Raw genomic sequence first — 17323 nt, 5'->3', positions numbered from 1 at the left:
TCTAGATTTGACTTTGGATTGGAGATGTTTGATGTGAGTCTGGAAGGAGAGTTTGCAGTCTAACCAGACACCTAGGTATTTGTAGGTGTCCACATATTCTAAGTCAGAGCCGTCCAAAGTAGTGATGTTGGACAGGCGGGCAGGAGCAGGCAGCGATCGGTTGAAGAGCATGCATTTGGTTTTACTTGTATTTAAGAGCAGTTGGAGGCCACGGAAGGAGAGTTGTATGGCATTGAAGCTCGCCTGGAGGGTTGTTAACACAGTGTCAAAAGAAGGGCCAGAAGTATACAGAATAGTGTCGTCTGCGTAGAGGTGGATCAGAGAATCACCAGCAGCAAGAGCGACATCATTGATGTAAACAGAGAAGAGAGTCGGTCCAAGAATTGAACCCTGTGGCACCCCCATAGAGACTGCCAGAGGCCCGGACAACAGACCCTCCGATTTGACACACTGAACTCGATCAGAGAAGTAGTTGGTGAACCAGGCGAGGCAATCATTAGAGAAACCAAGGCTGTCGAGTCTGCCAATGAGGATGTGGTGATTGACAGAGTCAAAGGCCTTGGCCAGGTCAATGAATACGGCTGCACAGTATTGTTTCCTATCGATGGCGGTTACGATATCGTTTATGACCTTGAGCGTGGCTGAGGTGCACCCATGACCAGCTCTGAAACCAGATTGCATTGCGGAGAAGGTGTGGTGGGATTCGAAATGGTCGGTAATCTGTTTGTTGACTTGGCTTTCGAAGACCTTAGAAAGGCAGGGTAGGATAGATATAGGTCTGTAGCAGTTAGGGTCAAGGGTGTCCCCCCCTTTGAAGAGGGGGATAACCGCAGCTGCTTTCCAATCTTTGGGGATCTCAGACGACACGAAAGAGAGGTTGAAGAGGCTAGTAATAGGGGTGGCAACAATTTCAGCAGATAGTTTTAGAAAGAAAGGGTCCAGATTATCTAGCCCGGCTGATTTGTAAGGGTCCAGATTTTGCAGCTCATTTAGAACATCAGCTGACTGTATTTGGGAGAAAGAGAAATGGGGAAGGCTTGGGCGAGTAGCAGAGGGGAGGGCAGTGCTGTTGTCCGGGGTGGGGGTAGCCAGGTGGAAAGCATGGCCAGCCGTAGAAAAATGCTTATTGAAATTCTCGATTATAGTGGATTTGTCGGTGGTGACAGTGTTTCCTATCTTCAGAGCGGTTGGAAGCTGGGAGGAGGTGTTCTTATTCTCCATGGACTTTACGGTGTCCCAGAACTTTTTTGAATTTGTGTTGCAGGAAGCAAATTTCTGCTTGAAATAGCTAGCCTTGGCTGTTCTAACTGCCTGTGTATATTGGTTTCTGGCTTCCCTGAAAAGTTGCATATCACGGGGGCTGTTCGATGCTAATGCAGAACGCCATAGGATGTTTTTCTGTTGGTTAAGGGCAGTCAGGTCAGGAGAGAACCAAGGGCTATATCTGTTCCTGGTTCTAAATTTCTTGAATGGGGCATGCTTATTCAAGATGGTGAGGAAGGCATTTTTAAAAAATGACCAGGCATCCTCTACTGACGGGATGAGATCAATATCCTTCCAGGATACCCCGGCCAGGTCGATTAGAAAGGCCTGCTCGCTGAAGTGTTTCAGGGAGCGTTTGACAGTGATGAGTGGAGGTCGTTTGACCGCTGACCCATTACGGATGCAGGCAATGAGGCAGTGATCGCTGAGATCTTGGTTGAAAACAGCAGAGGTGTATTTGGAGGGCAAGTTTGTTAGGATGATATCTATGAGGGTACCCGTGTTTACGGAATTGGGGTGGTACCTGGTAGGTTCATTTATAATTTGTGTGAGATTGAGGGCATCAAGCTTAGATTGTAGGGTGGCTGGGGTGTTGAGCATGTTCAAATTTAGGTCGCCTAGCAGCACGAGCTCTGAAGATAGATGGGGGGCAATCAGTTCACATATAGTGTCCAGAGCACAGCTGGGGGCAGAGGGTGGTCTATAGCAGGCGGCAACGGTGAGAGACTTGTTTTTAGAGAGGTGGATTTTTAAAAGTAGAAGTTCAAATTGTTTGGGAACAGACCTGGATAGTATAACAGAACTCTGCAGGCAGTCTTTGCAGTAGATTGCAACACCGCCCCCTTTGGCCGTTCTATCTTGTCTGAAAATCTTGTAATTGGGGATGAAAATGTCTGAATTTTTGGTGGTCTTTCTAAGCCAGGATTCAGACACGGCTAAAACATCCGGGTTGGCAGAGTGTGCTAAAGCAGTGAACAAAACAAACTTAGGGAGGAGGCTTCTAATGTTAACATGCATGAAGCCAAGGCTATTACGGTTACAGAAGTCATCAAAAGAGAGCGCCTGGGGAATAGGAGTGGAGCCAGGTACTGCAGGGCCTGGATTCACCTCTACATCACCAGAGGAACAGAGGAGGAGTAGGATAAGGGTACGGCTAAAAGCTATGAGAATTGGTCGCCTAGAGCTACTAGAGCAGAGAGTAAAAGGAGGTTTCTGGGGGCGATAAAATAGTTTAAAGGAATAATGTACAGACAAAGGTATGGTAGGATGTGAATACAGTGGAGGTAAACCTAGGTATTGAGTGATGATGAGAGAGATATTGTCTCTAGAAACATCATTGAAACCAGGTGATGTCATCGCATATGTGGGTGGTGGAACTGAGAGGTTGGATATGGTATAGAGAGCAGGGCTAGAGTCTCTACAGTGAAATAAGCCAATAAACACTAACCAGAACAGCAATGGACAAGGCATATTTACATTAAGGAGAGGCATGCTAATCGAGTGATCAATAAGGGTCCAGTGAGTAGAGGTTGGTTGGGGTCGTGGCGATCCAGACAGCTGGCCGGGTATATGGCTATCGGTAGCAGCATAGGATGGAGGTCTGTTTGTAGATACCTCGTGCGTTTCCGTCGGTAGGTTAGTGGGGTTCCGTGTAGTGGGGTTCCGTGTGGTAGAGGGGATCAATCCAAATTGGCAAAATAGATATAGTGACCCAAGGAAAAAATAAAATAAATAAATAATAATAATAATAATAGTTGTCCAATATACTTGTTCAAATAGCAGCCGATAAGACAGCTAACGATTAGCGGGCCTCAGATGAGCGTTCAGGTAACGTCGGGACGGAGGTGCCAGTTGGATAAATCCCTCGGGCAGATAACGTCGGCAGTCAGTCGCGGCAGTCAGTCGTGAAGGCCCGGTGGGGTTCCGTATCTGCAGCAGCAACAAAAGAAACGGGTCCGGGTGGTGATGGAACTCCTCAGCTGGCTAGCTCCAGAATGATTAGAGTTTGCTCCGGGGTCGACGTAAACCAATAGTCACACGGTTTGCAGCTAGCTAGCTGCGAAATCAAGGTACAAGTGTCCAGAGCCTGCGGCTGGAATCCGGGGAAACTGAGAGAAAAAAAAAAAAAAAAAAGAGTCCCGGAATGCTCCGGTCCTAGTCGCGTTGCACAAAAGTGCCGGTAGATTATCGAGCTAAAGGAATAGCTGATGACCACTAAACGTGGGCAGCTGAAACACCAACGCTAGCCAGCAAACCGGCTAATTTCGGGGCAGCTACAGATTAGCTTCTGGCTAGCTATCGGAGTAGCTTCTGGTTAAGCTTTCAGGCTATCTTCTGAATTAGCCCCTGGCTAGCTTCCACGATGGATTTTCAGATTGAGGTAAGTAATACTTTTGTAATTGGTGAAGCGGGTTGCAGGAAAGCTTTTGCAGGAAAGCTTTTGTAGTTGAGTTCTTGGATAATAAAATAGATAAAAGATATGCGAAGAAAGGTGTAAATATATATATATACAGGACACGAACAATACGGAACAGAAAAAGACGTCTGAACTGCTAAGCCACCTTGGATCAACAAGCTAGATCCTTACCCGTGTACACGGATGAAAACTTCACGGCAGACTGCAACCCCTTTTTATAAAATGTTCAGTCAGAGTCAGCATGTTATCATCGTCCTCCAGAAAGAAGTCCATCACAACTTTTTCCCACTGACCTTTGTCGATAGCGCCTGATAAATTCAGGGCAGCAATGTTTTTGAGAGCACTAACCACATTTGCAGTTCTCCATGGCTAACGTTATATATTTAGAGAGAACTTCAGTAGAATGGATTGTCTACACATAACGAGAAGCTCATTTCATAGACACAAGATGCAACACCGCAGAACAACCCAATCTCTCGGCATGTCCAGCCCACTCATTATCTCAGCCAATTATGGCTAGCGTGAAGGTTGCTCTCTCTTTTTCTGTGGCTAAGCCAACTAGGCTCGTAATTGAACAATTGTATTCCTATTTACAGATGGCATACAAGTTTGTAATTAAGACACATTAAAGTTCACGTTTGAGAAGGCATTTCTGCCAAATAAAAAGCATTTTAATAAAATAAAATAACTTTCAAACGGCTCTCCTGTGAAGTCGTGACTTGCGATATACGCCTAGTTTCCTGAATCAGGTCACTTATGCTATAGCAAAAATAATTATTTGGTTGTGTTTATGAAGGCCTTGGGTAACATTAGAATACGATTTGTATCTTATTTCAAATAACACACTAGCATTTTCATTCGTTTTTGTTACTGTTGGCTATATGATCGAAAAAGCCTTGGCCTCATGCATGTCAACATCAGAAGCCTCCTCCCTAAGTTTGCCTTACTCACCGCTTTAGCACACTCTGCCAACCCTGATGTCCTTGCCGTGTCTGAATCCTGGCTTAGGAAGGCCACCAAAAACTCTGAGATTTCCATACCCAACTATAACACTTTCCGTCAAGATAGAACTGCCAAAGGGGGAGGAGTTGCAATCTACTGCAGAGATAGCCTGCAAAGTTCTGTCATACTTTCCAAGTCTATGCCCAAACAGTTCGAACTTCTAATTTTAAAAATTAATCTCTCCAGAAATAAGTCTCTCACTGTTGCCGCCTGCTACCGACCCCCCTCAGCTCCCAGCTGTGCCCTGGACACCATCTGTGAATTGATCGCTCCCCATCTAGCTTCAGAGTTTGTTCTGTTAGGTGACCTAAACTGGGATATGCTTAACACCCCGGCAGTCCTACAATCTAAGCTTGATGCCCTCAATCTCACACAAATCATCAAGGAACCCACCAGGTACAACCCTAAATCCGTAAACATGGGCACCCTAATAGACATTATCCTGACCAACTTGCCCTCCAAATACACCTCTGCTGTCTTCAATCAAGATCTCAGCGATCACTGCCTCATTGCCTGTATCCGCCACGGGTCCACGGTCAAACGACCCCCCCCCCCCCTCATCACTGTCAAACGCTCCCTAAAACACTTCTGCGAGCAGGCCTTTCTAATCGACCTGGCCCGGGTACCCTGGAAGGATATTGACCTCATCCCGTCAGTTGAGGATGCCTGGTCATTCTTTAAAAGTTACTTCATCACCATATTAGACAAGCATGCTCCGTTCAAAAAATGCAGAACCAAGAACAGATATAGCCCTTGGTTCACTCCAGACCTGACTGCCATCGACCAGCACAAAAACATCCTGTGGCGAACTGCAATAGCATCGAAGAGCCCCCGCGATATGCAACTGTTCAGGGAAGTCAGGAACCAATACACGCAGTCAGTCAGGAAAGCAAAGGCCAGCTTTTTCAAGCAGAAATTTGCATCCTGTAGCTCTAACTCCAAAAAGTTCTGGGATACTGTAAAGTCCATGGAAAACAAGAGCACCTCCTCCCAGCTGCCCACTGCACTGAGGCTAGATAACACGGTCACCACTGATAAGTCCGTGATAATCGAAAACTTCAACAAACATTTCTCAATGGCTGGCCATGCCTTCCACCTGGCGACTCCAACCTTGGCCAACAAGCTGCTACTCGCCCAAGCCTCCCCAGCTTCTCCTTTACCCATATCCAGATTGCAGATGTTCTGAAAGAGCTGGAAAACCTGGACCCATACAAATCAGCTGGGCTTGACAATCTGGACCCCCTATTTCTGAAACTGTCTGCCGCCATTGTCGCACCCCCTATTACCAGCCTGTTCAACCTCTCCTTCGTATCATCTGAGATCCCCAAGGATTGGAAAGCTGCCGCTGTCATCCCCCTCTTCAAAGGGGGAGACACCCTGGACCCAAACTGTTACAGACTTATATCCATCCTGCCCTGCCTAGCTAAGGTCTTCGAAAGCCAAGTCAACAAACAGATCACTGACCATCTCGAATCCCACCGTACCTTCTCCGCTGTGCAATCCGGTTTCCGAGCCGGTCACGGGTGCACCTCAGCCACGCTCAAGGTACTAAACGATATCATAACCGCCATCGATAAAAGACATTACTGTGCAGCCGTCTTCATCGACCTGGCCAAGGCTTTCGACTCTGTCAATCACCATATTCTTATCGGCAGACTCAATAGCCTCGGTTTTTCTAATGACTGCCTTGCCTGGTTCACCAACTACTTTGCAGACAGAGTTCAGTGTGTCAAATCGGAGAGCATGTTGTCCGGTCCTCTGGCAGTCTCTATGGGGGTACCACAGGGTTCAATTCTCGGGCCGACTCTTTTCTCTGTATAGATCAATGATGTTGCTCTTGCTGCGGGCGATTCCCTGATCCACCTCTACGCAGACGACACCATTCTGTATACTTCCGGCCCTTCCCTGGACACTGTGCTATCTAACCTCCAAACGAGCTTCAATGCCATACAACACTCCTTCCGTGGCCTCCAACTGCTCTTAAACGCTAGTAAAACCAAATGCATGCTTTTCAACCGTTCGCTGCCTGCACCCGCACGCCCGACTAGCATCACCGCCCTGGACGGTTCCGACCTAGAATATGTGGACATCTATAAGTACCTAGGTGTCTGGCTAGACTGCAAACTCTCCTTCCAGACTCATATCAAACATCTCCAATCCAAAATCAAATCTAGAGTCGGCTTTCTATTCCGGAACAAAGCCTCCTTCACTCACGCCGCCAAACTTACCCTAGTAAAACTGACTATCCTACCGATCCTCGACTTCGGCGATGTCATCTACAAAATAGCTTCCAATACTCTACTCAGCAAACTGGATGCAGTTTATCACAGTGCCATCCGTTTTGTTACTAAAGCACCTTATACGACCCACCACTGCGACCTGTATGCCCTAGTCGGCTGGCCCTCGCTACATGTTCGTCGTCAGACCCACTGGCTCCAGGTCATCTACAAGGGTATGCTAGGTAAAGTGCCGCATTATCTCAGTTCACTGGTCACGATGGCTACACCCACCCGTAGCACGCGCTCCAGCAGGTGTATCTCACTGATCATCCCTAAAGCCAAAACCTCATTTGGACGCCTTTCCTTCCAGTTCTCTGCTGCCTGCGACTGGAACGAATTGCAAAAATCTCTGAAGTTGGAGACTTTTATCTCCCTCAACAACTTTAAAAATCTGCTATCCGAGCAGCTAACCGATCGCTGCAGCTGTACATAGTCCATCTGTAAACTACCCACCCAATTTACCTACCTCATCCCCATACTGCTTTTATTTATTTACTTTTCTGCTCTTTTGCACACCAGTATCTCTTCTTGCACATGATCATCTGATGATTTATCACTCCAGTGTTAATCTGCTAAATTGTAATTATTCGATTTATTGCCTACCTCATGCCTTTTGCACACATTGTATATAGATTCTCTTTTTTTCTACGATGTTATTGACTTGTTTATTGTTTACTCCATGTGTAACTCTGTGTTGTTGTCTGTTCACACTGCTATGCTTTATCTTGACCAGGTCGCAGTTGCAAATGAGAACTTGTTCTCAACTAGCCTACCTGGTTAAATAAAGGTGAAATAAAAAAATAATTAAAAAAAATATGTAAAAACAATCAATTTTATTAGAGGAGTGCCTTTGTTACAACTATGAATCAGAAAGCATATGTGATGGAACATGGTAACAGCTTACTTTTATAACGACAAATAAAAAATACCCCATCCACCTAGTACGGTCAAAAGACACGCGGTCAAATGAGAACAGTGAAGAGGCGACATCGGAATGCTGGCCTTCTCGGCAGAGTGAAAAAGCCATATCTCAGAATGGCCAATAAATATAAAAGATGAAGATGGGCAACAGAACACAAACACTGGACAGAGGAACTCTACCTAGAGGTCCAGGATCCCGGAGTCGCCTCTTCACCTCTTCACTCTATTCTGGTTAGACCCAGTTTGCTCTATTCTGTGAAGGGAGTAGTACACAGCATTGTACGAGATCTTCAGTTTCTTGGCAATATCTCGCATGGAATAGCCTTCATTTCTCAGAACAATAATAGACTGACGAAATTCAGCAGAAAGTCATTTGTTTCTGGCAATTTTGAGCCTGTAATTGAACACACCGATGCTGATGCTCCAGATACTGAACTAGTCTAAAGAAGGCCAGTTGTATTGCTTCTTTAATCAGGACAACAGTTTTCAGCTGTTCTAACATAATTAAAAAAGGGTTTTCTAATGATCCATTAGTCTTTTAAAATGACAAACTTGGGTTACCTACCACAATGTGCCATTGGAACACAGGAGTGATGGTTGCTGATAATGGGCCTCTGTACGCCTATGTAGATATTTCATTAAAAATCAGCCGTTTCCAGCTACAATAGTAATTTGCAAAAATAACAATGTCTACACTGTATTTCTGATCAATTTGATGTTACAAAATGTTTTTCTTTCTTTACACTACCCCAAACTTTTGAACGGTAGTGTAAGTATTCAGACCCTTTACTCAGTACTTTGTTGAAGCACCTTTGGCAGGTTATAGCCTCGAGTCTTCTTTGGTATGACGCTTGGCACACCTGTATTTGGGGAGCTTCTCCCATTCTTCTCTGCAGATCCTCTCAAGCTCTGTTAGTTTTGGATGGGGAGCATCGCTGCACAGCTTTTTTCGGAGATGTTAGATCGGGTTCAAGTCTGGGTTCCTACTGAGCCACTCAAGGACATTCAGAGACTTGTCCCGAAGCCACTCCTACGTTGTCTTGGCTGTGTGTTTATGGTCGTTGTCCTGTTGGAAGGTGAACCTTCACCCCAGTCTGAGGTCCTGAGTGCTCTGAAGCAGGTTTTCATCAAGGATATCTCTGTACTTTGTTCACATTATCTTTCCCTCGATCCTGATTAGTCTCCCGGTCACCTGATTAGTCACTCCCGGTGAAAAACATCTCCAAAGCACGATGCTGCCACCACCATGCTTCACCGTAGGGATGGTGTCAGGTTTCCTTCAGACTCCAAGCGGGCTGTCATGTGCCTTTTACTGAGGAGTGGCTTCCGTCTGGCAACTCTACCATAAAGGCTTGGTCTGGTGGAGTGCTGCAGAGATGGTTGCCCTTCTGGAAGGTTCTCTCATCTCCACAGTGGAATTCTGTAGCTTTCCTGACCAAGGCCCTTCTCCCCCGATTGCTCAGTTTGGCCGGGTGGCCAGTTCTAGGAAGAGTCTTGTTCGTTCTAAACTTTTTCCATTTAAGAATGATGGAGGCCACTGGGTTTTTGAGGACCTTCAATATTGCAGAAATGTTGGCTCTGCGAGTAAAAAAATGTGTTGGTCACATTCATTTACCTCACTCAAAACTTCATATTTGTTAGGAGGCTAAAACCATGATTTGGTCAAAGAGTATAAAGTACGTCATATTTATGATTCCTGTAATGAAAGTGTCTGCCTGCCTAACCCTGTTTCACTCGGGCCTGCTGCTGTGTCAAGCAAGCCACTCTCTTCTTTCCTGGGGGGGAAAAAAAGCTCCTGGAGAAAGTGTTTTGATTGTAATAACATTTTAAAATCCAATTGTGGGGAAAGCACAGCTATCCTGTTGTATTTCTCAAGTCTGAATTTTGAGCTCACTAGCAACAATTTTTCTAACAATATAGTTTATATGGCTTTGAGATATGGAGCCTGCGAAATGCGCATTAAGCATTGCGAGTGCATAGGCCTCATTGGGGCGGTAGGCTACAACTGCAATGTTTTGGACATTAAATATAGTTTTTGATTAATACATAGCTACTAAAAGTGTGGGTATTGTCTTTAGTTTGTAATCTAGCTGTGTTTTGAGTTTCCACTTACTGAGGTGGTGAGTTATCCCCAAATAAATTAGCCTATGATATTAGAGCACATAAAGTTACAGGCAATTCCATTTTCATTGAACAAAATGTTTTATCTAGAGCCCTATTTTAACAGTAAAATATAACAGCAATATCATAATTGTCTACCCAAAATGCAATATTTGAATCACAACATATGTATTACTTCTCATCTCAGTTAGCAATGCTCTCTGCCCCAGTGAGTCTTCTCCCTGCTGACAGAGGGCCAGTGGTGAGATGTATAATATGAGAGGTGTGTGTCGTTAGGGTGGAAATCAGGCCAGTTCAGCCCTGGAACGGCAAAGGACGTCAGGCTATTTTGCTTCCAATTTTAATTTTAGGGAGAAAATGTAGAAATGAATCATGTGGCTATTTAGGATCTCATTACAGCATGGTGCTTAGCCAGCAGCATACCACCCTGCATACCACTGCTGGCTTGCTTCTGAAGCTAAGCAGGGTTGGTCCTGGTCAGTCCCTGGATGGGAGACCAGATGCTGCTGGAAGTGGTGTTGGAGGACCAGTAGGAGGCACTCTTTCCTCTGGTCTAAAAAATATCCCAATGCCCCAGGGCAGTGATTGGGGACACTGTCCTGTATAGGGTGCCGTCTTTCGGATGGGACGTTAAACGGGTGTCCTGACTCTCTGAGGTCATTAAAGATCCCATGGCACTTATCGTAAGAGTAGGGGTGTTAACCCCGGTGTCCTGGCTAAATTCCCAATCTGGCCCTCAAACCATCATGGTCACCTAATAATCCCCAGTTTACAATTGGCTCATTCATCCCCCTCCTCTCCCCTGTAACTATTCCCCAGGTCGTTGCTGCAAATGAGAACGTGTTCTCAGTCAACTTACCTGGTAAAATAACGGTAAAAAAAAAAAAAAAAAACTGTAGCCGCTCCCTTTCTGTGCCTGTCAAACCACTCAAAGGGCTCTCTGTTGGATTGTTGTCACTTTGATTCCATGGAACGTTTTAGTGGTGTTGCCAACTGTTCTGTTATCGATATTCTACAGTTGTAGGAACTACTCTTGAAAATGTATTCTTTAAAATGTATTTGTTAGCTTAGGGGAATGTCGGGAAAAGGTATGCAATGGAATGCTCTATCGCCTCCTAGCTTTAGTGCTTGCAAATGTAGTTTGTTTTCATTTATATAAAGGTTTGAGTGAAATGTAGATGGAAAACTAACTCATCAGACAAAGGCTGATGAGGCATGTTAATTAATTATTTTTTATTGGGCCTTTTAATGTGTGTTCTGCAGAGGCATAGAATGGGTCAGTCTCACCAGCTTCCTCTCCTTTGCCACTTCAACCCCCAACAACGCTGGACTGGTGAGGAATGAGCTTCAGCACGTCGACCTTCCCACTGGTGAGTTGCGCACATGGGCACGTAGGCACTCACTTGCACGCACATCTAAACTCTCAAGGTGTACACACACACATGCACGCATGCCATAACGCACACAAACATGCACAATGCTTTCTGTGTTACTCTAAGGCACTTTTTATTTTTATTTATTTTTTATTGAACCTTTATTTAACTAGGCATGTCAGTTAAGAACAGATTCTTATTTACAATGATGGCAAACCCCGGCCGCCTACCCCGGCCAAACCCGGATGACGCTGGGCCAGTTTTGCGGGGATGGCCAGGGATGGCCATATAGTATGCAAGAGATGGAGAGCTCAGGAGACAGGGAAGACACAATTCATTTGGGGTTGTAAGTTCTTGTTTCAGCCAAGCCTTTTTTACAGTTCAGTTGAAGGGCGAGCCACTCACTCACGACACCCAGGCTGGATGAATAAAATTGAACAGGTCAGAGCATTAGGTTTGGTGTTTGGCCCAGCCACATTTAGAATTCAAAGGACTTACAACAAGGTTTTTTCTGCTGACAACCCTTGTGGCGCCGGACATCGTGAAGAATTTAAATTTACCGGCTATTTGAGAAATTTACCTGACCCATATGCATTGGGTGCATAACCCATTATAGCGTCTTCCCACGGTGCTCAGAATGACAGAAATCACATCTTGATTATTGTAGTGCATCTTAACAGAACATGTAACTCGTGATGAAGAAGCCAGTAAAACGTCATTTTCAAACATTTGCCTTCTGAACACCATTCTAAACAGTGCACCTTATAGCGGTTCCATATGTGACAGAGATGAAAGTCTCTGTTAGCAACTTAGAATGAGGGGGAGTCTAAAGATGCAAAAACTAGGATGGGCTGCTAATATGACTAGGATTATGCCTTTGGCTTCTGGACAATAAAATTGAAATGAAAACCAATAGAACAGGCGAAAAATGGCATAGAGGTGGGTCCAATAGGGAAGTAAATGGAAATAAATTTGCCGAAATTATATAATTACTCCTGTCTAATCATGAATAAAATACTTCACCAGAAATCATGACCTGGCCCCAGAGGAATCGAGGATCATTAGCTTCTTTAAAAAAAATAGCTGTGGATTGTTTCAAATCACAAGCTCATAGGCCTATGCCTATTTGGGTACCCCGCAATTTGGGCAGCACGCAATGGCAATAGACCTAGCTGATTATTGAGTTGCGGCTGTCAGTGAAAGGCATGTAAAATATGTTGGGGAGGGCTGTGTGGCGAAGATATAGTTGAGTTTCTCTCCAGTAGTAAATGTGCAGTCAATCCCTGTCATTTGGTTACATTCATTTATGTTAATGCATGTATTCATTACAGTCATTTACCGCTCTCATTCTCCGAGTGGAAACGTTGTTCGCAGAGTTCGTAACCTGCTACACGTGTGAGAAGCTATTTTTAGTCTATTTCATAACCGTCATTTCCAAGATTTGTCAATGTTATCATTTTCTTTTGTTTGGAATTCTCCGCGTGAGTAATGAGCATGTGTCCTGTTTCTCTGTCCTGATAATGTTGAGGCATCGAGCACGTCTGAGCACGCGTAAAAGTACCTGGCCTGCCGCGTGGAAATGTTGGGGAGTTGTTTGTTTTAACATCCATTGCGAATAAAAAATATATTAGGACTATACTTCCTCACAGTAAGCTATTTGAAAAATCTTCCCAACAATCTGTGTTTGTGTGTGTGTGTTGAAGAACTTGAGACATGTCTGATACAGACCCAGTTATTACTGCAACTCTGAGTAAGTCTGGGTTGATGATTTGGTGAGAACAGTAATTGAGACAGTGATCAGAAGCTGTGGGTGACGCGCGCGCACACGCACACGCACACGCACACACACACACAGGGAGTAAATAAACACAAGAGGAGATGATTGAGGGTGTCATTAGAATCAGACACCCATCCCAGACTCATTACAGCGACTGTACCACACATATATACATACACACACACACACACACACACACACACACACACACACACACACACACACACACACACACACCGGGGAGTAGTGCAGGTGAGGCATCCGGCCTGGATGCCTCACCTGCACTACTCCCCGGTCTCTTCACCTGCAATCTTGCCTCGTGTCACTTCATCTGCGTCCGATTTGCCCCTGCCTCAAACATCTTAGGCAATTGTTGGCAGTTCCCACCTCTCCTACTTGTGCTCAGTTTGGGTTGCTGTGCTCTCTCACGCGTGCATTTTACATGCCACCTCCTTTAATGTCTTCTGCAAAGTGCATCAGCATTTTTTGGTGTACTAGAGTACAACTGAGGTGTATTCTTGTTTTTGCCTTCTGGCATTTTGAGTAGATAAAGGACACTTGATTCATGAGAATATTGTATTTTTTTTGTGAGTAAAATGAGATTGCTGCAGCAGATCTAAAGTGGCACATTATCTTAGCTGGCGTCAATTCTAACTTATTACCACCACGTCTTACAACTGTAATGCAGGGGTTCCACAGGGATCCATCTTAGGCCCTACACTCTTTAGATAGTATATAAATGACCATACTTACGTGTTTCATGGTGTTGAATGATTTCATGCTCTATTTTTCTCTCGCTCTCTCCTTCCTCTCTCTCCTTCGTCTCCTCTCCCAGGCAGGTGCTTTGCATTCCGAGGCGAACAGGGGAATGACGAGCCTGCCATTGAGATGATGAAAGTGTCTCATCTGAAGTGAGTCCCCTACACACAGCCACCTCTTTACACCTGCCACACTCACGTACGCACACACACCCTTCACCTTAATTGCCACTGTCGCCTCTTTCTTTCTCGTTTCCCCACCGGGTGTTTTTTTTATTAAGCCTATGTGCTGTCAAGGATAATCCATTTCCTTTAATTGTCCAGGGCATACTCTCTCATTCTGTTCTTTGTCTCTTTTCCCTGCGAGCTAATTTATATTCTGATGCTATTTGTTCTCTCCCCAGAACAGCATGAACTCCAGGACAGCACAGGGCACCCTTCACACAAAGAGTGGATGTTTGAAATCTGTGTGTGCTTGCGTGTGCACGCTCGTGTGTGTCGGGATGTGTGTGTCTTTGAGAAAGTGGCCCGTAGAGCACATGGGGATGATGTTGATGGTACAGGCTGTGATGTTCCTGTACTTGTGTGTGTGTTGCACCCTACAGGCAGTACCTGGTGGTGGTGTTCAGAGACAAGCCTCTGGAGCTGTGGGACGTCAGGACCGGCACCCTGCTACGAGAGATGGCTAAGAACTTTCCCACTGTCACTGCACTGGTACTGAACACAAACACACAGAAACACCATAGCATACATGCATATGCACCTAGGCATTGTAAACTGAGGCAGAACTCTCCAAGAGTCTTTGTGTTGATTATTCTGTGTCTATACAGTGCATTCGGAAAGTATTCAGACCCCTTTACTTTTTACACATTTTGTTACATTACAGCCTTTTTCTAAAATATATAGATTTTTAATTATCATCAATCTACACACAATTCTACATAATGATGACAAAACGAAAAACAGGTAGGAACCACCAATACTCTTGCTAGAGCTGGCCGCCTGGACAAACTGAGCAATCGGGGTAGAATGGGAATTGGTCAATCAGGTGACCAAGAATCCGATGGTCACTCTGAAAGAACTCCAACGTTCTTCTCTAGAGATGGGAGAAACTTCCAGAAAGACAGCCGTCTCTGCAGTACTCTACCAATCAGGCATTTATGGTAGAGTGGTCAGATGGAAGCCAATCCTCAGTAAAAGGCACATGACAGCCCACTTGGAGTTTGCCAAAAGGTACCTAAAGGACTCTCAGACCGTGAGAAACAAGATTCTCTGGTGTGAAAATTGACAAGATTGAACTCTTTGGCCTAAATGCCAAGCGACACGTCAGGAGGAAACCTGGCACCATCCCTACGGTGAAGCATGGTAGTGGCAGCATCATGCTGTGGGGATGTTTTTCAACGGTAGGGACTGGAACATTAGTCAGGATCAAGGGAAAGATGAACGGAGCAAAGTACGTAGAGATCATTGATGAAAACCTGCTCAGGACCTCAGACTGTGGCGAAAGGTTCACCTTACAACATGACAATGACCCTAAGCACACAGCCAAAACAACGCAGGAGTGGCTTTGGGACAAGTCTCTGAATGTCCTTGAGTGGCCCAGCGAGAGCCCAGACTTGAACCTGAGCGAACACCTCTGGAGAGACCTGAAAATAGCTGTGCAGCAACGCTCCCCATCCAACCTGACAGAGGTTGAGAGGATTTGCAGAGAAGAATGGGAGAAACTCCACAAATACAGGTGTGCCAAGCTTGTAGCGTCATATCCAAGAAAACTCAAGTCTGTAATCGCTGCCAAAGGTGCTTCAACAAAGTACTGACTAAAGGGTCCGAATATTAATGTAAATGTAATATCTCCGTTTTTTTTTTTTTTTATACATTTGCAAAAAAATCTAAAAACCAGTTTGTCATTATGGGGTATTGTGTGTAGATTGATAAGGGGAACATTTCATTTTAGAAATGTTCTAATAAGGCTGTAACGTAGCAAAATGTGGAAAAGTCAAAGGGTCTGGATACTTTCTGAATGCACCGTGCTCCCGTGTACACATTTTTTAATAGTTGCAATTTGGAAGATTAGTTGGGAAATGTGTCCTCTCTCAGCAAGGACGTCGCTACGTTAGTCCCAAGAAAAACGGATAAATGGAGAGTGATGTGGGCAGGAAAGTCTGAGACACTGTGCAAATAGCAGCCACAGTAACATTAATAATACATTCTCTCCCCAGCCCCTTACTGCCTACTCATTTCCACATTGATTGCACCTTCCGGGCAAAATGTGGCAGTTGTTTTGGCCGCAATCCTGAATGATGAAACAGGGTATGGGAAAGAGTGGGAAACAGTGGAGCTATTTTGTGAATTTTTGTGGGTGTGGTTCCAAGGAAAACGTATTATATATTTTTTTTTATCTCAATGTTTGTCCACCAACAATCGTGTTCTTCAAGATGTCAGGCAACTGAAGAAATCTCTATGAACTGTGTGTGTGTGTGTGTGTGTGTCATGCATTTTTTTGCGATTGTGTGTGCAGGAGTGGTCCCCTTCCCACAACCTGAAGAGTCTGAAGAAGAAACAGATGTTAGCCCGGGAGGCCATGGCCAGATATACCACTCTGTCTGACAGCGAGCAGAGCAGCGTGGAGTCCTCCGTTATCAGGTCAGAGAGCAGGGGGCATGAAGGGGGGGTGGGTCGCACCTCGGCACTAAGACCTAGAGTTTTGCCACATGGTCAGAAAAAACCTGCTGGCCCTACTCATCATAAATTCGTTGTATATGCTCAATGTGTCTTTCTTAATATTGTGTGTGTGTGTGTGTGTGTGTGTGTGTTTCTCGGGGTGAGACGTGGCGTCAGTATGTACACTACCATTCAAAGGTTTGGAGTCACTTAGAAATGTCCTTGTTTTTGAAAGAACAATTTTAATGGAATAACTACATAGGTGTATAGAGGCCAATTATCAGCAACCATCACTCCTGTGTTCCAATGCCATGTTAGCTAATCCAAATGTATAATTTCAAAAGGCAAATTGATCATTAGAAAACCCTTTTGCAATTATGTTAGCACAGCTGAAAACTGTTGTCCTGATTAAAGAAGCAATAAAACTAGATTTTTAATGGAATACCCACATAGGCGTACAGAGGCCCATTATCAGCAACCATTACTCCTGTGTTCCAATGGGACGTTGTGCTGGCTAATCCAAGTGTATCATTTTAAAAGGCTAATTGATCAAAGAACACCAGTCTCAACATCAACAGTGAAGAGGTGACTCCAGGATGCTGGCCTTCTAGGCAGAGTTCCTCTGTCCAGTGTCTGTGTTCTTTTGCCCATCTTAATCTTTTATTTTTATTGGCCAGTCTGAGATATGGCTTTTTCTTTGCAACTCTGCCTACAAGGCCAGCGTCCCAGTCGCCTCTTCGCTGTTGATGTTG

General features: G+C 44.9%; 1 protein-coding gene across 2 annotated transcripts in view; it reads left to right on the top strand.

Annotated features, from left to right (window-relative positions):
* The window catches only part of wdr11 (WD repeat domain 11), a 138995-nt gene that overhangs the window by 79053 nt on the left and 42619 nt on the right, over positions 1 to 17323 (top strand). For both annotated transcript variants that reach the window (XM_055901674.1, XM_055901673.1), the window contains exons 12-15: positions 11266 to 11372; positions 13988 to 14063; positions 14516 to 14624; positions 16429 to 16553. In XM_055901674.1, coding sequence (XP_055757649.1) covers positions 11266 to 11372; positions 13988 to 14063; positions 14516 to 14624; positions 16429 to 16553 — 417 coding nt within the window. The remainder of the gene's footprint in view (positions 1 to 11265; positions 11373 to 13987; positions 14064 to 14515; positions 14625 to 16428; positions 16554 to 17323) is intronic.

The sequence above is a fragment of the Salvelinus fontinalis genome, chromosome 37, assembly GCF_029448725.1.
Source record: "Salvelinus fontinalis isolate EN_2023a chromosome 37, ASM2944872v1, whole genome shotgun sequence".
Classification (NCBI taxonomy): domain Eukaryota; kingdom Metazoa; phylum Chordata; class Actinopteri; order Salmoniformes; family Salmonidae; genus Salvelinus; species Salvelinus fontinalis.
The sequence above is the reverse complement of the archived record's forward strand: the minus strand, read 5'-3'. Positions and strand labels throughout refer to the sequence as shown.